At 44.0% G+C, this 22500-nt stretch overlaps 1 protein-coding gene across 1 annotated transcript in view; it reads left to right on the top strand.

Annotated features, from left to right (window-relative positions):
* LOC145414965 (G protein-coupled receptor kinase 2-like) overlaps positions 1–22500 on the top strand; it is an 854061-nt gene that overhangs the window by 241656 nt on the left and 589905 nt on the right. The window contains exon 6 of the mRNA XM_080284376.1: positions 12668–12872. Within this exon, the coding sequence (XP_080140502.1) occupies positions 12668–12872 (205 nt within the window). The remainder of the gene's footprint in view (positions 1–12667; positions 12873–22500) is intronic.

Here is a 22500-nt window from a genome sequence, read left to right as displayed (position 1 = left end):
CACTGGAGTCTGGCCTTTTTGAAATTTTCGAACATTTGTGGTGCGTGATAGCAGGCATTTAGTGTATGATAAAGGTATTTGGGTAGTTTTTTATATAGGCATGAAAGCAAAATACGCTATAGCAGAACCCGTGATAGCCGAGGGTTGAGTGTATATATATATATATATATATATATATATATATATACAGTGCTCGTCAGAAGTATTCAGCGTTGTCCGCCGGGCGCGCAATACTTATGGCCCAAAAAGAATCACCCATTTTTGGGGGTAAGAATTGAGCCACAAGATTGAGCTCCGAGCATGACGTCACGGTAGCCTGAGGCCTTCCAACGCGCTGGTTGGTTCCCGCCTCAGTCGCCCACGGGCTGCCTGAGAGAGAGGAACTCCGCCGAGTGTCCCTCTCAAATTGCGCCATTTTTTACCGAGTGTCCCGCAGTGTTTTGGCCTTCAAAACTTTGTTATGGCACCTACCCGTGAACTATCGAGTGAAATCATATCCCAGATCATTGCTCTAAAGGAGGCAGGCCACCAGACAAAGGAAATTAGTGAATTGGTTGGTGTGGCACGATCGACAGTGCGTCGTTGGTGTGCGCGGTTTCGGGAGGAAAACAGTGGTGAAGTTCCCACAAAGAAACCGAGGTCTGGTAGGCCTAGGAAAACTTCCCCAAGGTCTGTTAATGTTTTAAAACGTGCAGTGGAGTTTAATCCTTGTGTGAGTGCAAGGAAAATTAAGGAGAGCAACCCGGAAGTGTTTGGTGAGGTGTCAGTGAGAACAGTGTCTCGTAGGGTGCATGAGCTTGGTTACACAAGTCACAGGCCTGTGAAAAAGCCTCTTCTCTCTAGCAGCCAGAGAATTCGTAGGCTTGCCTTTGCTAATAAATATCTAAATTGGGGTGAGGAGCAATGGTTGTCAGTGTTGTGGTCTGATGAGGCAACGTTTAGTGTTACCTGTAACAGAGGAGCACACAAAGGTAGTGACCCACTTGACCCACGGTATGTAGAAAGCACAGTTAAACATCCTGATTCACTCATGGTATGGGGTTGTTTTTCAGGGAAGGGTTTGGGGAAGCTTGTTGTACTTCCCAAGAACCTCAGAGTGAATCAGGATGTTTAGCTGGAGCTTCTGTGTGATCATTTACCAGACTCCTTCGAGCTAACAGGTGCACGAGTGTTTCAGCAGGACGGTGCACCTGCTCACAAGGCCAAATCGGTCACCAATTGGCTTCGTGACTGCGAGGTATCATTCATGACAGACTGGCCAGGAAATAGCCCAGACCTCAACCCGATTGAAAACCTCTGGTACCTCGTAAAGAAGAGTCTCCAAGGGAAGGACGTGAGCTCTCTGCCTAAGCTGGAAGCTGCCATTCGTGACTCCTGGGACAAAATACCCCTCCAGCACCTCAGGAGCCTCGCCCTTTCACTTCCAAGACGTCTCAGGTCCGTGAAGAAACGTAAAGGCTACCCTACGAAGCACTAAAGGTAAATAAAATGCATTATTTATATGTTTTTTCAATGTTGAAAGGTTTGTTTCTCAGGAGGGACGCAGGGCGCCCCATACTTCTGACGAGCACTGTATATATATATATATATATATATATATATACACAGTAATGCCCCGATATATGATACCCCGAGATGCGATACCTCGGCTTAGCGAGGGTGGTACAAATTGCACCAGGCCCCAATACCCGATGGGCGAGCCCTGGTTTAACGATGGGCTCTCCGATGTCGTGCCGGCAGATGATGGGCCGAAAATTTGAATCGCGTGTGTTCCCACGGCCAGCTGAGCCCGCCTGCCTCCCAGGATGCTCAGAAACACTCGCGCAGGCCCCATGCCCATCGCCTACCCCGCGCTCACCCATATCGCTCTTCTTGTACTGACCATTTCAGAGTGAGGCTCTCCCATACATTCGCCCACCACGTATTGTATTGCACCACCACCATTACGCAAGTTGCTATCATAGCGCATCATGTGCGGTGCGATATTGTGTGAATTTTAGCCAAAATAAGTGTGATCATATCTGGTAACGGTGCTGCACATGCTGGGGCTAGTGGTGCTGCTAGTGGAGGCCCTAGTCGTGGTGGTAAACGTCCTGCCAGTGGTGGTGCTGGTAATGTTCCCCCGAAGCGTGTCTGAGAGACTGTGTCACTGGAGGTGAAATTGGACATCCTTAAGCAGCACGACAAAGGTGAAGGTGCATGCTCTACTGCGTTGGCTCTCCACCTGGCCCAGTCGACTGTCTCCACCATCATCAAGAAGAAGGACACCATTGAGGCTGCTGCTGGGGAGGTTGCAACCTTATCTGCCTATCGTATCACCCACCAGCGAGACCGTGCGATGGAGGAGCTGGAGCAGATGCTCTGCATGTGAGTGGAAGATCAGAACCGACGCAAGGCACCCATGAGCCGGGCCATTATTTGCACTAAGGCTCTCGCTCTGGGACGAGCTCAAGGTAAGGAGTGGGCTTGATGAAAGTGAGACCTTTATAGCTAGCCATGGGTGGTTTGACCAGTTTAAGAGGCGGGCAAATCTCCACCATGTGAAGGTGAGGCAGCGAGTGCAGATATGGTGGTGGTGGTAGCGTTTCCTGATGAGCTGAAACGCATTATTGCGGAGGGTGGCTGTAGTTTGAAGCAGGTGTTGAATTTTGACTAAACTGGGCTCTTTTGGAAGAGAATGTCCTCCAAGACATATCTTGCAATGGAGGAAAGGTCTATGCCAGGATTCAAACCTTCAAAGGACCGGCTGACTGCTGCTGGTGGGCATCGCCGAGGGCGACCTCAAGTTGAAGCTGCTCCTAGTCTGCCACTCGGAGAACCCCAGGGCTCTGGTAGATTATGTTAAGGAGATCCTTGGGGTTATCTGGAAGTCGAACAGGAAGGCTTGGTTGACTTCAGATATCTCTTCGTCATATTTACACTCGTACCTTGCTCGTGTGCTGAAGAGGTATACGTCTTGTGAAAATCTGGTGAACAGATTTCTCCTGGTGGTGGATAACGCGCTTAGCCACCTGCCTGCCATGGAGGAATAGGCCAGCAATGTTGAGGTTGTGTTCCTACCCCCCAACACCATGTCTTTGTTGCAGCCAATGGACCAAGGGGTGATCGCTGCCTTTAAGGCCTACAACCTCTGCCGCATGATGAAGCAGTTGGTAAGGGCCTGTGACAGTGATGACAGAACAACTGTACAGCAGTTCTGGAGAGGGTACAACATACGTCATGCCCTGGAGAATATAACAGAGGCATGGGACGAGGTGAGCCAGGCGATGATGAATTATGTGTGGCGGAAGCTGTGACCAGAGTGTGTGCACTCCTTCACTGGCTTCCCCGAGGGCATGCAACCTCCGCCTGTCCAGTGTGTGCGGCTGGACATTGTCGAGTTGTCGCATGAGGCAGACTTCGGGGAGGTCGACGAGGATGACATGGAGGAGGTTCCCGAGAGCCACAGGGAGGAGCTCAGCAACGAGAAGCTCCTCAACATGGAGATCGAGCGGGTGCACCAGGAGGCAGAGGAGGAGGAGGTTGTGCCTGAGGTTTGAGCTTTCAACATGAAGATCCTGAAAGAGATGCTAATGAAGCTGGACGAGATTATAGACCTTATGAAAACACACGACCCCCTCCCATGACGAAGCAGGGACACAGCTAATCAGTTCGAGGAGGGTATGAAAGTGTACAGGACAATGCTGGAGGAGAAGAAGAGGGTGGCTAGGCAAACAATGATCACAGCCTTCTTTAACCCCTACACCGTGGGCATGTTTACCAATGTTTTGCGTGTGCCGCGGGGTTATTCGGGCTCCGACAGACTCTCAAAAAATATTTGCCAAAAATCAGTTATTAGTCCTAGAATATTAAAATTACATATGCTTATGGCACATACCTTCAGCTTTCTCCTGGAATGTTTGTTGAGCCTTCGTCAGTTACCGTAGGACTTGTGGAGACCTCTGAAGTTGGGTAACGAAGTCTCCACTTTACACTTCCCGACAACCCGTAATATGATTACCACAGCCAGATATTAACACTATAAACACTACTGTATGATTTTCAAGTAGTTTGGGATCCATACTCCAAAAAAAAACCCACTGTGAAAGCAATGAAAATTACGAGCGCGTCTGACCGTCGCACTGGCACTAGTTCGCTCTTGGTACTCTGTCATTTATTATTCATAAAACCCCTCACACTTTATATTTCTATTACTATATAACACTTATATATATCTACAGTCTTGATCCATAAGTTTCCTTCAGTAGTATTAGTTTATTGTCACTGTAGGGATTCAATTTCTTTCAGTAAAATACGTAGCATTCACTTTCTCATCCTGTATACTAGCATTGAGAGTGAATGTCACTTTCATCTTCACTCTCATAACTCATAGTATTCAGACATGCTAGAGTGAAACTTTCACTTTCATTACTCCTAGGGTATATACTCGTATTCTTATAAACTACTCATTTACATTTCTATTTACATTCTCTATTTTATTTACGTTATTTACATTTCCATTTTATTTACACTGTGTTATGCACTGTCACTTGAAGTAACTTATAAAACTATTTTCCATTGTTCACGTATATTTACATTCATTACTTTCATTTGCTGTTTACACATTATTTACACATTATTTACAATTCCACTTGCAATGTTTTACTCAATAGAAAGATCGTAGTCACTCTTTTATCAATTGTCAGCCCTTTACCTCTTTCCACACGAGGTTTAGTAGGGGGTAAAGGTCACAGGGCCCTTTGCATGGAGGTGAAAAAGTCCCTGAAGTCAGCAAGAGGAAACAGACGTACCTCTACTTTGGAAGATGAGAGTAAACTGATAACGGAGGGCCAGGGTAGAGGCCTACTTAGGGGATATTCAGTGCTACCAATGTTCGCTCTTGAAACAGCTATGTATAGCACTGAAATGATTGGCAGGAAATCTAGACAATACATTATAAATTAGGTAGTTCCAGGTGAATGTAAATATCACTTAGGCTTCTCCCTTCCCTCCTTACATGTATATTTATTACGAAAATAGATTATACGGCATATGTCAAGGGGAAAAAAACAGCGAAAATCAGCGAACGAGTGCACGTGAGGTGTTGCCAGGTGATAATTAGCCAATTCCAGGTGTATGGCACTCTCACTTACCTTATTTCTTTCTTGTATATATTATTTGGTATAAGAATAGGACATAGGGCTTATTTCAATGGATGAAATCAGTGAAAAATTCCAGGGAAGATTTACTTAGCTGTAGCATGGCCGGGCAGGCAAGAGGATAGGGTAATGGAAGGGGGGTAGGGAGGGGAGTCAAGAACGGGGAGAAATGGCTAAATTGTCAACAATGGATGGGAGTACAGATGAGGTTAGGAGTGCTGACTAGTGTTGGACATTGGCAGTACTGATAAATGATACAAGCCCCCACTTGGAAGCCCGGGTGAATTCAAAATAACACAGAATCACAAAAGCGATGCCCCGCAGTATGATCCCTTGCTCCCAAGCGTCACGAAAGTGACGCCCCGCGGTTAAGGGGTTAAGCAGGCCCCCACCAGGCCAGCAAGTCGCGCAGGATTTCCCCAGCCCTCGACCAGCAGAGCATCTCCCCAGCCTTCAACCAGTGGAGCATCTCCCCAACCTTCAACCAGCGGAGCATCTCCCCAACCTTCAACCAGCGGAGCATCTCCCCAACCTTCAACCAGCGGAGCATCTCCCCAACTTTCAACCAGCAGAGAAACGCCGAGGGACACCTCCCGCTGAGGACGTGCTCAGCCCGTTGTGCTGGACCTAACTTCCAGCCAATCGCCATCTCTCGTGCCACCTATGTCTCCACTAAGACACTCTGCGACTCCATCATAGCCTTCCTCGTTGTACCCTCCATCACCCACATCACTTCGGCCACTGTCTCTTTCTCCCTCGCCACGACAAGAACCACCACAACTGATTCCATCGCACCTCATCATTCATTGCAGCGGTCTTCTTCGCCACGACGAGAGCCACCACAACTGACTCCATCGCTACCTCATCATTCATCGCAGCTGTCTCCCTCACCACCTCACAGGACATCGCAGCTGTCTCCCACATCACCACCTCTATCATCGTATCGCACTCCATTGCCGCCCCCAGAGCCATTGCATCGCACCTCATCACCACCGCCTGAACCAGCGCATCATACCCCATCGCCTCCACCTGAGTCATCACATTGCACTCCATCGTCTCCGCCTGAGTCATCGCATCGCACTCCATTGCCAACCCCCTCTGACCCTCCCCTGGAGATAGGGTTTGAGGGCTTTGAGGAGGAGGACTGAGTGTTGGGGAGCACCATGTGTCACCTAGCCTCGGAGGGGATAGCAAAGATGATGACCAGGACTGGACATGGACTTACAAGAAGTAAGCGATGAGAGGTGTTTGATATTCTTTAACCTATTCCGTATAATTTTCAAGTTTTATTTGTTACATTCAGTGAGTTATTTACAGGTGTTAGGCTTGGGCTAGCTTCGTTGGCAGCTGTTAGGCCATTTAGATTGCCTTTAAACCTGTTTTTAGGCTCATCTGGATGGGTTTTGGACTTGGTTTGGGGGGAAACCCAAGGCTGGTAAATGGTACACATTGAAATACATGTTAAAAGCACCCCAATATACGATACCCCGCCAAACAATGGGATTTTACCTAACCAATTAGATTGTTAAACCGGGATATGTCTGTATATATTATCCATCTACACTTCCCTGCCAGAATAGCTTATATCTACGGTCTCTCCCAACGATTGGTTACAATTATAATTACTTTGGCAGTGGAGACATTGGAATCAGTTGTGAGCATGATTCCTCTGAAAACATTGAGTCGATTCCAGTGATTATGTTCCCTGGTTATTCCCTGATTATGATTAAATCATGTCTGGTACAGACTAAGCCTATCAATTTTGAAGGATCTGTAGTTCATCCACTTTAAGTAGACAGAGATTCTCGCCCTTTTGCAACTTATTTCCTTTTGCAACTTATTTCCCATAACTCTGTGGCATAATGAGATAATATTATGGCCAGCGTCCTTTCCATGTCACTTCTTTGTGACTAGCAGCAGTTTCTAGTGTAAATCTATTGAAGCTCAGTGGCAGAACAAGACATTACCACTACTTTACATTCTTTCCATAATGTCTTCGTTACTAACAGCATATTTTTTTAGTTAGTCCCTTGTTGTAGATGAGCATTCAAGATGGAGAGAGGTCAATTCTAAACTTATTTAATGTCAGCAGAATAAAGGTACCCCAACTCTTCAACATACGCAGACATTGTGCATGTGGACACCATAATAACTCTACTATGTTTTATAGTGGCATATTCTAGATGTGGTCATGGAGAGGGACAACTTCATATGATGGCACTGGTATAATTGTGGCTTCACTGTTGGGTTATATAATCATCCCTCAACTGCTTCCCCTCTCCTCCAGGAGGAGGATAATGGGGAACTGCAGGAGCAGGGCTAGATCAGCCTGCAGGCCAGTGGGTTCTTTTTTAGGGTGAATTTGGGGTCACAACAACTTCAACACATTCAGTGGCATGGGTGACTTCATATTACATCTTCAACAATTTATGTTGCATAGTGTACATTAGCAGTGTCTTGTAAGTTACTCTCTTCTTTTAATATCAACATACTTCATATCTGTAACATACAATAGAATACAGTCATGACATGGTATGCATTTGTCTGCTGTGCAGTCAATCGTTTTCATTCGTTTTTGAAGGCTCCAACATGCTTGCATGCGTCGGCCTCGGTCACCTAATGGCGGCTCTCCATGCTGCACAATCTATTGCAACCTCCCTGTTCAGTCCCATAACCCTTTGGTCACACTTAATGACCTCGTCCCACGTCTTTCTCGGTCTACCCCTCACAACCCCACCTTTGATGTTAACACTTCTCACCTTCTGCACCCAATTATCATCCCCCATCCTCTCCACATGCACAAACTATCTCAATCTATCTCTCCTCACCACAACACAAATACACTCCAGTCCCATCCTACCTCTCAACTCTTCCATCATAAACCCAGCCCCCCCCCCCCCCAGACCTCGAACGCAGGGACGCACTGCACACCACCTAATCATTGTCATTTCTGTACATCTGAGCCTGCAAATATCCTCCTCCCAGGTTTCACTACCATACAGCATTACACTTCTAACTCATGCTGCATACAAAGACTCCATAGCACTTAGGGAGAGTCCTCTCAATGTCAGGAGAGACAACAGCTCCCTGAACTTCTTCCAACCACTTCTCACCCTAGCAACAGAGCTAGCTCCAGCGCCACATCCAGCACACAACCTGTCTCCCAAATAACAAAACTCTTGCACACACTCAAGAGAGTCACCAGCAAGTTCAATCCTTTCATGCCTTACAATCTCCACCTGCTCTTCCTGATACGCTGCTCACATAAAATCAGCATTATCTCTCAGTCTACCTCTGATACCACTACATCTCTTGTGCACCCATTTATCACAAACACTACACAAGATGGAATTACTTCCCACGCCCTTGTGGCAAACTGCACATGGCCACTTTTCCTCATCTTTGACAGTACCGCCACCAACCCTAGATATCATTACTTTTGTCTCATCTGCATTTACCTTTAAGCCCTTATGCCCCATACCATCTCTCCACTTCTTAAATCTTTCCTCCGCCTCTCTATCGTTCTCTGCAATCAACACCAAATCATCAGCGTACAACATCTCCCACGGGAGTCTGTTTCTAAAGTCACGTGAGAGAGCTTCAAGTACCATGATAAACAACATGGGACTCAAAACTGACCCCTTATGCACACCAACATTCACAGAAAACTCATCACTCAAATCTCCATTCACTCTTACCTGGGTGCCAGCACCCACATACATAGCCATAACCACCCTAACCAGCCACTCCTCCAAGCCAAGCTTTCTCATTGCCCACTTCACCACCTCTCTAGGGACTCTGTCAAAGACCTTTTCCAAATCAACAAAAAAAAAATACAGATCCCTTCTCATACCAATGTATTTTTCCTGAAGCTGTCAAACAATGAATATGGCATCAGTGGTCCCCATACCTGGCATAAACCCAAACTGCATGTCATCAATATTCACTCTTTCCCTTCCGTTTATACACATTTACTATTACGTTCTTCAGCCAATCATATGGGATAACACACTCATAAATAATCATATTTATTAGGTCTTGTGGTAGGTGGTGGCAGCCATCATCCACTCACTTGATGTAGTGCTGCCTACTTCTGCCTTAGCCTTTATCATTCTTTTTCTGTGCCTGTCCTCCTGTCTTCCTATTTCTCCCATCTTTCCTGTCACTTCTTATTGCTTTTCTTTCCTTTACAGGTGGCTTTACATTGAGTGACAAGCCAAATGGTTTCCTGTAAGCCAGGTAACCATTTACAACGCTGGGTGGTAACCATATAACCAAACCATACGTGTTCCCTTCGTGTCAACAAGTGGGTTTGTGGAGGGTTAGTGACCCTTCCCGTAAAACAACTAACTCAAAGTCAAATGGCCACCCCTTACGGGATTATGACGTCTGGCAATAGATAGATAGATAGATAGATTTATCAGGTCAGTGACTAACCTCACCCTTGTATCTCCTGAGGCCTTCAACATTTCGACAATCAACCCAGACACCTGCTGCCCTCCCCACCTTCATCCTGCCTATTGCCTCACTCACAGTAACTGCGTCAATCAAAGGCCAAGGGCTAAACACTGGATCTGCTGGCTCCAAACCTTTCCTGTACCAGTCAGACTCCTCATTCAACAACCGGCTATAATGCTCTCTCCATGCATCTTTAATATCCTCACTGTTCACCACTACCCTTCCTTCATCATTCTTCACACACTGTTCACCTATAATATCCCGATTTTATCCCTCTTCATCTGCTTTGCCACCTTAAATATCATATTTTTCCTTTCCCCATGATTTAGGTTATCAAGTAAAAGTCTCTGTGACTCAGACTTCGCCCTGTGTACCTCTCTTCTAGCCCTATGCTTGGCAGCCAAGTATTCCTCTTTGCTACCACCCTTCTTCCATTCCTGGAAAAGCCTTCTTTTCTCCTTAACTGCAGCTTCTACACTCTCATCCCACCACCAAGTTACTTTATGTCCTGGTGGTCCTCTTGTCCAACCGCATGTTACATCAGTAACTCTCAAGAAATTGTTCTTGAGGGCTCTGTACTGTTCATTAACGCCTCTGTCTACAGCTCCCTGTTCAGCCACCACTCTCCTCAACTCGCTATAGAAGGCATCCCTTACTACTTGGTTTTTCAGCTTCCATATTTTCCTCCTAGGTACATAAGTCCTCTTTTTCATCACTTGTTCTTTAAGCACCATATCACAAATCAATAGTTTGTGCTGCTGCACACACTCCTCACTTCGTATAACTTTAACATCCCCCACTAACCTCCTATCGGCCCTCCTAACCAGAAAATAATCTATCTGACTGCTATTTCCCCCAGACTCATACGTAATTAACCTACTGTCTCTTTTCCTAAAATATGTGTTGCACACGATCATGTCTGTTGCCTCCCCAAACTCGAGTATCCTTTCCCCTTCTGCATTCCTTATACCATATGCACCTCCCCCATGTAGTCCTTCATAACCTTGTGCTGCTTCACCTGCATGACCATTTAATTCCCTTCCCATATAGAATCATATTTATCAGATCTGTGACTATCCTCACCCCTATATCTCTTGAGGCCTTCAACATTTTGGCAGTCAACCCAGACACACCTGCTGCCTTCCCCACCTGCAACCTGCCTATTGCCTCACTCACAGTAGCAGTGTCAGTCAGTGGCCAAGGGCCAAATCTTCCTTGTCCCAGTCAGACTCCTCACTCAGCAACCAGTTATAATGCTTTCTCCATGCATCTTTACTATGCCCACTGTTCACCACTACCGTTCCTTCAAATAGGATGAAATGAATCTGTACAACAGAATGCAAAGTTTAACAGTAAAACATACCACCACATTTGGCCTCAGTGAGTCCAGCGTAACCCATTCTGCAGCAGTACAAAAGTGAGTAAGAGACTCATCCCAGCGCTGACATATGCTGCATAGAGTGACATCAGGAGATACTTCACTCCACTCCCTCAGCCCGTCCTTTCCTCATTGTTTTTATTTTCTCATTTCACTACCTAAGTAAGGCAGAAAAAATCAGCTGCTGCAGTTACTCGATGGCTGGTGTGAGCCGGCCATCGGGCAGCTGTATGCCATGAGTGTTGTGGTGGGGAGAGGGAGGCATCTGGTTGAGTCTGGGAGAAAGATTCATGCGGGGAAGGGAACATATTTAATTTATCTGGCAGTAGGCATAGTATGGGCCCTGTAATATTTAACAGTGGTCTTTGGTAGCATCTTGGTAACTGGAAGATGCCATGGTTATGGAGGCGAATATCCTATGCTGAAGGGCCAGAATGGGTACTATGGGCTAGAGGTCTAGTGGGAAATACTTATTTTGATGAATTGTTGAATTTTCACAACATGAAAAACTTACACTGTGCCAGGTATTTGGGATGAAATTTGCATTTTATGCAAATGGACTGTTTGCATAACTGACTGCATTTATATATGGCATGTAAAATTGTACAGCTCCTTCTGTTATGAAGTCTGTGATATATCCATAATCATTTTTTGTACTTGTGGCGTTACTTCTGGATATCAGATGAGCTAGTACAGTATCAGAGCTTTTGAGTTCCAGTACACACCTGATAAAAAAATGTGTCATTCCATTGAAATAGTTGATAATTCTAGAAATAAAACACTATTAATGTGTTTGTTATCTTGAAGAGTATGAGATGTTGCAAGAGGCAGTAGGAAGCAAAGATACTTTTTCCAGCAAGGTACTCTCAGACTCATGCAGCATAAAAGCTGATTTTTTTACAGCACGGGGGGAAAGTAAGTTCTGTATTTAATTGTCCACATACAAGTAAAACTGCAGTGAGTCCTGCATTAGAGGAAGGTTGGCTATGGCCATCAGTTAGTCAGTACAGTATTGTCCTTTCTAGAGATACACAATTTCACTTTGTCAGTATGTATATAAAGTAGAACTTCCATACAAGTCATTTTTTTTCTAATTGTAATATCATCTCTCATGCCACAACTCACATCATTCACCTCGCTCTTACAAGACATCTGTAGGGACATAGCTTGGGCAAAAGGTCTCTGGAAGTAACCAGATTTCACAATTTCATGTTCATGTCCACATGGACATAACATCACCCTCATGTTCGTGGACCCTGAATGAGAAATATTTATGTTGAAAAATTTCAGTTGTTTGTTTTTATTTAGAGTATTGACTATTTCATAGTGAAATTACTATTTGTATGTTGCAGGAGTTGAGCTCTGAGTACTTAAAATATGATGTGTGATTGTATTTCTTGTAATATTTTTGATGATACACATTACATATTCAGTATATATAATGCCTGTGTATTTCCATTTTTACTTCATATAAAAAATAGCGTATCAAATGTTTAATGGGTCTTTCTAGAAGAAGAAAAAAAAAAAAAAAAGATTTTGCCTTGCAGTAAGAGTGTAATATACAAGACCCACCATATTTGATGGTGGGTCTTGTATATTACACTCTGCTATGCAGAGTACTGTAAAACAGTTACATAGTTTAATATGTTTTGAAGCAAAAGCAGATTTTAATGGACAGTATTATTTATTGCAGTCAACCTGTAACGTACAAGACCTTCAGGATGTACAGAGTCCTGGGGAAGGGTGGGTTCGGAGAGGTGTGTGCGTGTCAAGTCCGAGCCACAGGCAAGATGTATGCGTGTAAGAAGTTGGAGAAGAAGAGAATAAAGAAGCGGAAGGGTGAAGCTATGGTGCTCATTGAGAAACAGATACTACAAAAAATAAACTCCAGATTTGTTGTAAGTTTTCATTTTGTAGTATTTAGAAGTATGACTTTTGAAATGTGGCAGCTATGATTCTTGTTAGGGAACTATCACTGGTAGTTATATTTTCACAACAGTATAGTATTTTCCTTATGATATTCACCCACCCATTAATTATTAGTCATCATATCCCAGTTTCCACATTTATATGGACTAGGAGATCCAGATCACAGTACTTGGGTCCAATTGTAGACATCATTTAGAGGAGAAAGCAAGCATCAGATACCAAGTACAGCCTTCACCCATTGCTGCACTCTAGGAAGAATAAGGCTGCCAGGTGATGGGGTCAGCACATCACACTGTCAGTGCTGGGTTTCCATCCTCCCATTCTGACATCGTGAAACCACTGTTTATGACTGAAGGAATACGTTGGTCATATTGTTTCTCAGATATTCTCAGAGGCACATGGTATGTCTTATAACTGATATCTTGGTACACTGTATGACTTTAATATAAAGGTAGCTTTTAATTTTCAGGTAAGGGAAAATTAGTTACACCATAACCTACAAAAGAAAAAGGGGGGAAAAAAAAAGTTAAAAAATAAATGGTAGGTTTTGTAAACCTGTACTTTCCTGTGCATGCAGCTGGTAGTGTTGTTATCATTGTAGTCCAGTATCTCTTGACAGTTGAATGAGGAAGATCCCGAAACAAATTATATAAAGTGGATGTGTCGGGGAAATTATTAGCCAAGGGCCTGCGGAAATGGAGTGAACATTCATCGACCAGTTATTTTTTTTATGGTCATTCTGAACTGCATCCCATAGACTATACCATCCCTGCTGAGTTTCTTCATAAACTTCTGCAGGGAGAAAAAGAAAGTATGCCTTATTCTTGTGGTTATTATTTATTTTTTTTTGTTTTGGAAGGCACAATAGGAAATGGCTTCGTTCTGTGTACCACACGACGTGTAGTAGAAGTGGTGATGAGAGGAGTTGTATCAGACTTAGATGTTGAGGAGTGGGTCCATTACTTTTTGTCTCCAGTTTGTAATGCTTTACAAGGCATGATGACTGTCCCCCAAAGTTGTCTATGTTCTGTTCTTTCATCAAAAGAAATATTTTTGGCCAGCTTCCCCTGCCTCAGGCTATGCAATCACCTGAACCCTGTGCGCCACCAGAATATACCTTGGTGCGTACCTATGTGCACCATTTTCCTCATGATTATACACTGCTTTATGTGCACTTGTAGCCCCATGCTGCTGGTTTACTATCTGGCTATTTTTGTAGTGCATCTAGAACATAATCTGGTAATTTGACTGCATTTTATATTTATTTATTTATTTATTTTTTTTCCCCTCATCTGTCTTTCTTTCCTTCATTCTTTCCTCTTCCTTCTGCCAATGGGTGACTCTACACTGAGTGACAAGCCAAATGGTTTCCTGTACACCAGGAAACCATTTACTGTGCTGGGAGGTAACCATATAACCATATTATGGCACCTGGTGGTTTAGTGGGTAATTAAGGTGCTCCAATCAAATTGAGCCTGTGGAGGTTGATATCTAAGGGGCAGTTGGGGTTTCTTGCTCACATAATGCCAGTCAGGGATGATTGATGCTGGTCACTTTCATCTTAAATGTCAGGACCAACTTGCCTAACCCCGGGCTCCTAAGCTCCTCATGGGGCAACGTAGGATTGGATGATGGATGGATGGATTTTTTTTTTTTTATGTCTGTGTGTTGGGGGGGGGGGGGAGGCTGTGGCAGCACCTAGTACCATTATATTGTAGACATTCTTCTTTCAGTGCCTGTTTTCTCTTATGTTACGTTTCAGTTTAGAGAGATCATTTTCTCACGATGTAGTGCCGCGTACTTCTTTCCTCACCTTTTTCTTTCTCTTTCTGTATCTGCCATCCTCTCTTCATATTTCTCCCATCATTCGTGTCACTTTCAACCCCTACACCGCGGGCATGTTTACCGATGTTTTGCGTGTGCCGCGGGGTTATTCGGGCTCCGGCAGACTCTCAAAAAATATTTGCCAAAAATCAGTTATTAGTCCTAGAATATTAATATTTTATATGCTTATGGCACATACCTTCAGCTTTCTCCTGGAATGTTTGTTGAGCCTTCGTCAGTTATCGTAGGACTTGTGGAGACCTCTGAAGTTAGGTAACGAAGTCTCCACTTTACACATCCCGACAACCCGTAATATGATTACCACAGCCAGATATTAACACTATAAACACTACTCTATGATTTTCAAGTAGTTTGGGATCCATACTCCAAAAAAAAAACCCACTGTGAAAGCAATGAAAATTATGAGAGCGTCTGACCGTCGCACTTGTGCTAGTTCGCTCTTGGTACTCTGTCATTTATTATTCATAAAACCCCTCACACTTTATATTTCTATTACTATATAACACTTATATATATCTACAGTCTTTATCCATAAGTTTCCTTCAGTAGTATTAGTTTATTGTCACTGTAGGGATTCAATTTCTTTCAGTAAAATACGTAACATTCACTTTCTCGTCCTGTATACTAGCATTGAGAGTGAATGTCACTTTCATCTTCACTCTCATAACTCATAGTATTCAGACATGCTAGAGTGAAACTTTCACTTTCATTACTCCTAGGGTATATACTCGTATTCTTATAAAACTACTCATTTACATTTCTATTTACGTTCTCTATTTTATTTACGTTATTTACATTTCTACTTTATTTACACTGTGTTATGCACTGGCACTTGAAGTAACTTATAAAACTATTTTCCATTGTTCACGTATATTTACATTCATTACTTTCACTTGCTGTTTACACATTATTTACAATTCCACTTGCAATGTTTTACTCAATAGAAAGATCGTAGTCACTCTTTTATCAATTGTCAGCCCTTAACCTCTTTCCACACGAGGTTTAGTTGGGGGTAAAGGCCACAGGGCCCTTTGCATGGAGGTGAAAAAGTCCCTGAAGTCAGCAAGAGGAAACAGACATACCTCCACTTCGGAAGATGAGAGTAAACTGATAAGGGAGGGCCAGGTGGAGGCCTACTTAGGGGATATTCAGTACTACCAATGTTAGATCTTGAAACAGCTATGTATAGCACTGAAATGATTGGCAGGAAATCTAGACAATACATTATAAATTAGGTAGTTCCAGGTGAATGTAAATATCACTTAGGCTTCTCCCTTCCCTCCTTACATGTATATTTATTACGAAAATAGATTATATGGCATATTTCAAAGGGAAAAAAACAGCGAAAATTAGCGAACGAGTGCACGTGAGGTGTTGTCAGGTGATAATTAGCCAATTCCAGGTGTATAGCACTCTCACTTACCTTATTTCTTTCTTGTATATATTATTTGGTATAAGAATAGGGCATAGGGCTTATTTCAGTGGATGAAATCAGTGAAAAATTCCAGGGAAGATTTACTCAGCGTAGCACGGCCGGTTAGGCGAGAGGATAGGGTAATGGAGGGGGGGTAGGGAGGGGAGTCAAGAACGGGGAGAAATGGCTAAATTGTCAACAATGGATGGGAGTACAGATGAGATTAGGAGTGCTGACTAGTGTTGGACATTGGCAGTACTGATAGATGATACAAGCCCTCACTTGGAAGCCCGGATGAATTCAAAATAACAAAAAATCACAAAGGCGACGCCCCGCGTTATGATCCCTTGCTCCCAAGCGTCACGAAAGTTACGCCTCGCAGTTAAGGGGTTAATTACTCATCTTTCCTTTTCAGGTGGCTTTACATTGAGTGACAAACCAAATGGTTTCATGTAAGCCAGGAAACCTTATATAATGCTGGGTGGTAACCATATAAGCAACCCACACGTGTTTCTCATGTGTTAACAACTGGGTTGCCCCTCCCCGTAAAACCACTAACTCAAAGACAAATAGCTACTCCTTACAGGATTATGGCATCTGGTTATAGATAGTTAGAAAGCTCTGCAGTCAGGTCTTGTTATACAGTATGTGTGTTCTCTTAGTAATGAATTGCTAAATGGTGACAAATAGTTTAACCCATTTTTGGAATAATGATCGTAAAATAATCATGAATTCTCTAGAATGGTGTCACCCAGTGAACTGTTTGGGTGACGATGGCTGCCCATTGTTTACATTGATGTAAATGTCTGCCTTTCATTTCATTTTGTGTGTGAAAGACCATTGAAACACCATTGCCATCATCAGATAACAGTGCAAGTGTGTAACAAATAGTGCAGTGTGCAATGTCAAGTGAAGTGATAACTCTTTTCTGAGTGAAATACTGAAATTGTTACTTGGAAATTGTGTCTGGCAAGGATGCTGTCCCTAATGGATAGCATGATGCTCCTGAGGACACCAAGGGCATGGCTATATTGTAATTATTTGTTTTTTTATTTCTATTCTGTTGTAAAGGTTATGTGGTCATAAACCCCCTTCCTGTCCCCATTGAACCCATATTATATTGACCCAGCTGTGCAGTAAATTGCTATGCGATGGTTTTCATTTAACCTCATCGCCGTTGTAGCCCATTTTTAGGCTGAAAAACATCGTTATCACACACCTGAGCTGGGCTGAGCCTAAGACTCAAAAAGTAGTGAAATAAATCGCAAAAAAAACATTGAAAACTCATGATTCAGTGTTACCACCATGGAGGAGGGTAGGGACTTAGGGAATGAGGGGGGAGCTGGGAGGGTATGAAGGAGGAATGGGAGGAGGGGGAGAAGCAAGGCTGTGGGCAAAATTCTCCCCATTCTGTCAACAGGTGGACGGGTGCTTTTACCGTACATTTATTTTTTAATTTTTTTTATTTTTTTTTATTTTTTTTCTTTCATGCGAGGAAGAAGGAACCAAAGGCCATGAGCCCGCAATAAGAGTTCCCTCCAAGAGAAAAACAAAATACAAGAGAGAACCAAATTCAAGATCCATTCATTTCGAGATGCCTGTACACACTGCGTTTTAAAGACTGGAGATCATAGGCAGCAGGAAATACAGACAGACGGAGATAGTTCCAGAGTTGACCTGTTGCATAAATGAAGGACTGGGAGTAAGGGTTAACTCTTGCATTAGAGAGTTGGACAGAAAAGGGTTAAAATTTTCTGCTAGACGGGTGCTACGCGTCCGTCGTAGAGGTGGAGGAATGCATGCAGACAGTTCAGAGGAGCAGTGACCATTAAAATAGCGATAGAAGAGATAAAGATGCAACAGTGCGGTGAAGAGACAGAGGTTGAAGGGAGTCAGTAAGAGGAGGAGAGTTTATGAGACGAAAAGCCTTTGACTCCACCTTATTGAGAAGAGCTGTATGTGGGGAGCCTCCCCACACATGAGAGTTGTACTCCACACAGGGGCAGATAAAATCCCCGTATAGAGTCAAATATTGTGCAGGGGTAAAGAAAGAACGGAGTCAACTTAGCACACCCAATCTCTTGGAAGCAGATTTTACAAGAGATGTAATATGATCTCTCCAAGATGAGTCCCAAGTAAATGAAACCCCAAGCATGTTCAAGGATGATGCAGGATTAAGCTGAATATTATTAAACATTAGTGGGTATACTTGTTGAAGATTTTGATGGGTTGATAGGTGTAAGAACTGAGTCTTAGATGCATTAAAAACAACAAGATTATTTTTACCCCAGTCAGAGATATGAGCCAAGTCAGACATTAGGTGTGCCATAGCCGCATCCCTTGTTTGTCGAAGTAACTGCTGAGATGGGCGTTGTGGGAACCGAATGGAAAGGTGAAGGGTGGAGTCATCAGCATATGAGTGGATAGGGTTAGATGTACAGGTTAGAAGGTCATTGATGAATAAAAGGAAGAGAGTTGGTGATAGGACAGAGCCCTGAGGAACACCACTGTTGATAGGTCTAGGAGAAGAACGATGGCCGTCTACAACAGCGGCTATAGAACAACCAGAAAGGAAGCTAGAGATGAAGGCACAGATAGAAGGATAGAAACCGTAAGAGGGCAGTTTGGAAATTAAAGATTTATGCCAGACTCGATCGAAAGCCTTTGAGATGTCAAGTGCAATGGCAAAGCTTTCGCCAAAGTACCGAAAGGAGGATGACCAGGAGTCTGAAAGGTAGGTGAGAAGATCGCCAGTGGAGCGTCCCTGACGGAACCCGTACTGACGATGAGAAAGAAGGTTGTGATAGGAAAGATGCCTTAAAATTTTTCTATTAAGAACAGACTCGAAAACTTTTAAGACACAGGATGTTAAAGCAGTTGGGCAATAGTTAGAGGGTTGGGAATGGTCACCCTTCTTTGGGACTGGCTGAATGAGAGCAAACTTCCAGCAAGAAGGAAAGGTACAAGTTGACAGACAAAGGCGAAAGAGTTTGCCTAGGTAGGGTGTAAGCACAGAAGCACAGTTCTTGAGAACAACAGGAGGGACTCCATCAGGCCCATATGCCTTGTTAGTATTGAGGCCAGTGATGGCAGAAAATACATCAGCTGAAGAAATTTTAATGTCAGCCATGAGGAAGTCAATGGGGGGAAGTGATAGAGGAACAGCACCGGAATCGTCGAAGGTGGAATTGGAGGAGAAAGTCTGTGCGAAGAGATCTGCTTTATCAGTAGAAGAAGTAGCTACAGAACCATCAGAGTAGAAAGAGGAGGGAAGGATGATGAGGTAAAGTTGTTAGAAAGGTTTTTGGCAAGGTGCCAGAAGGAGTGGAAAGAATTTGAGTTGGAGAGTTGAGAGCATGTAGTACGGAGGAAATTATTTTTAGCAGAGTGAAGAACAGACTTAGCACGATTCCGGGCAGAAATGTAAAGATGATGTGATTCAGGGGTGGGTTGGCTCTGGTACCTTTTGTAGGCCCTTTCCTTGTTGCGGACAGCATTAGAACAAGCGTGATTAAACCAAGGCTTTCTTGTGTTAGTCAAAGGATATGAGAAAGGAATGTATGCTTCCATGCCCGAGAGAATAATCTCCGTAATGCGCAAGGCACACTCAGATGGCTCCCGGCCATGGAAGCAATAATCATTCCAGGGAAAATCAAAGAAATACTGCCTGAGGGCCTCCCAATCCGCGGCTCTAAAATGCCACAGGCGACGTTTCCCTTTAGGGTCCACAGGCCTTACCCGAGTGATAGGACAGGTTAAGGTGATAAGGTTGTGATCAGAGGAGCCCAACGGAAAGAAAAGATTGACAGTGTAAGCAGAAGGATTAGTTGTAAGGAAGAGGTCAAGTATGTTGGAGCTTTCTCCAAGGCGGTCTGGGATACGGGTAGGGTGCTGTACAAGCTGCTCTAGGTCATGAAGGATAGAAAAGATGTAGGCTTGTTCACCAGGTGGATCAGTGAAAGGAGAGGAGAGCCAAAGGTGGTGCTGAACATTGAAATCTTCTAGAATGGAGATTTCAGAGAAGGGAGAAATGGATAGAATATGTTCCATCGTAGAAGTAAGATAATCGAAGATTTTTTGATAGTTAGTAGAATTAGGGGATAAGTAAACAGCACAGATATATTTAGTCAGAGAATGACAGGAAAACCGAAGCCAGAGTGTAGAAAATTCAAAAGAATCGAGTTCAGGAACACGAGAGCAAGATAAGTCATTGCGTATCTATACACAACAGCCACCTTTGGCTTTGAAATGAGTATAGAGAAAGTAGGAGGATACAGAAAAGGGTTTGCTGTCAGTTGCCTCAGACAGCTGAGTCTCAGTTAGGAAAAGAAGGTTAGGTTTAGAGGAGGAGAGGTGGTGCTCAACAGAGCGAAAGTTAGAGAAAAGGCCGCGAATGTTGCAGAAATGAAGAAGAAGAGAGTCAGACAGTTTACAGGCACCTCGAGTCGTCACCGGGAGAGGGGCAAAAGGAGGGGGCATTTATTGTCTCCCCCCCCCCCCTCCGGGGACTCCGAGGCTGGGTGATAAGATGCAATGATTTTTTTTTAATTTTGGAAAAGGAAGTGTAGTGTGTACTGTGCATGTAGTTTGGTGTAAATAGTTAGATAAATTTGTGTTGGAGAGCGTGCTGGCCTACTCTCTGTGTAACTGAGACACTGAAAAAGTTCAGCAAAGGGTGATGGTCAGGAACTAGTCCTGAGGGCTGATTAAACGGGAGCTCCAGCACTCCCTATCATCAGCTTTCCATCCGCTTTGGGAGTACTGCCCTGCTTGACTGGTGCTACAGTCTTGCCGTGTGTTAGACTTCGAGTGGCCATGCTGAAACAACTCACAGTGACTGGGGGACTTTTGATGTTAGGTAGAGAGGTGGACTGCCACTGTAGCCGAGCATGTACTTGTGGCTTGTTGTCTGTGTTTAATGGTGGTGGCAGTTGGGAACGACTTATCCCGGTGGCCCCACAACATAGGACATTCTGTGGGGATGTGTACGGATCTTGTTACACTGCTTGTGGGTTACGGTCATATTACTCGGGTGCTGGAGGTTTGTTGGGAGTGATTAGACGAGTGCGCGGCTTTGACCATTCAGTACAGGGGAGGACGGACATTTTAGCTCTGGTTGTGGGTTTTGGACTACTTCCCACTCCTGGCTTGAGCTCAGCAGTCATGATACCGAATGTTTGGACATGTCGGCTGGCCGGCTGAAGTTCTCAGGGACTAAAAGTCCCTGGATTAGCAAGTAAATTCAGATAATGGTTTAATAGAGCCAAGGTTCAGCATTGGAATAATGAACACGTCCGGATACTGAGCGTGCAGATAAATGAGGGACTACTCTAAATATACTGTCACCGCTCGCGTAATGCAGGAATATTGTACCCTGAAGCTCCTACTTTATGAAGGCTCCACATTATAGGACCACAAGTTTACATGTTAATAATTTTGTGGTACCCAAGCCAGCCTCAAGTTCAGCTTTTGGGGGAAGTATGCAGTTTTTTTTTTTTTTTTTCCAGGGCATTTACATACCTAATAAAGACTTCATTACATACGAACACTAGAGGATTTCCCGCCTTCATTGGACGAGGTTGTGGGCTTGCTGGGGGGAGGTGGAGTAGAATTCCGTGGCCAAAAAAAGGGCAAAGAGTACACAGAGCACGTGTACAGCCAGAGCAAGGGGAGAGGGAGGGCTCAGCTGGGGCAGGAATGCTCAGCGGACCGTGACAACACCCCACGCAGACACGTGAGAGCCATACATTATTGGCTGATGCAATCCGCACTATGACAAACACTGGCCGTGTTGTGTTTGTTCCCACCTTGTTTTAACTCAGTTTTTCCACGTTATGACTGTTTGAACCATAATTTGGGACTTCTGGCTGTGTTATCCTTATCGTCACAGCGTAGTACAGTTTAAAAAAAAATGGCCAGCTTTCTCCACCCACGTTATATCTATCATTTTCGCCTTGTGACCATTTTTTGGCCTTAAATTTTGCCTTCCGTGTTATGTGAGTTTCACGCACTAGGATCGCGTGTGTTGTGAGCGGTGACTGTATATATGTATAAGAGAGTATAAGAGAGAAGTGGAGGAACGATTGGGCAAATATGAATTGGAGCAGATGGGGGACGTGGAAGGTGTGTGCAGGATATTTACAGAAGAAGTATGTGCAGCATGTGATGTGGTGTGTGGGAGGAAGAGAAGACAGAGGGGGGTGCAAGGAACAGCGTGGTGGAATGAAGAGGTGAGACAGGCTGTGGCACAAAAAAAGAAAGCTTACAATGAATGGATGAGAAAGAGGGGCATGGAAGAAGTTGAGAGGCGAAGAGAGAGTTATATGTAGAAAGAAAGA

The sequence above is a fragment of the Coenobita brevimanus genome, chromosome 101, assembly GCF_032717465.1.
Source record: "Coenobita brevimanus isolate Jiangsu-jjx chromosome 101, ASM3271746v2, whole genome shotgun sequence".
NCBI classification, from domain to species: Eukaryota; Metazoa; Arthropoda; class Malacostraca; order Decapoda; family Coenobitidae; genus Coenobita; species Coenobita brevimanus.
This window is presented reverse-complemented; position numbering and strand designations above follow the sequence as displayed.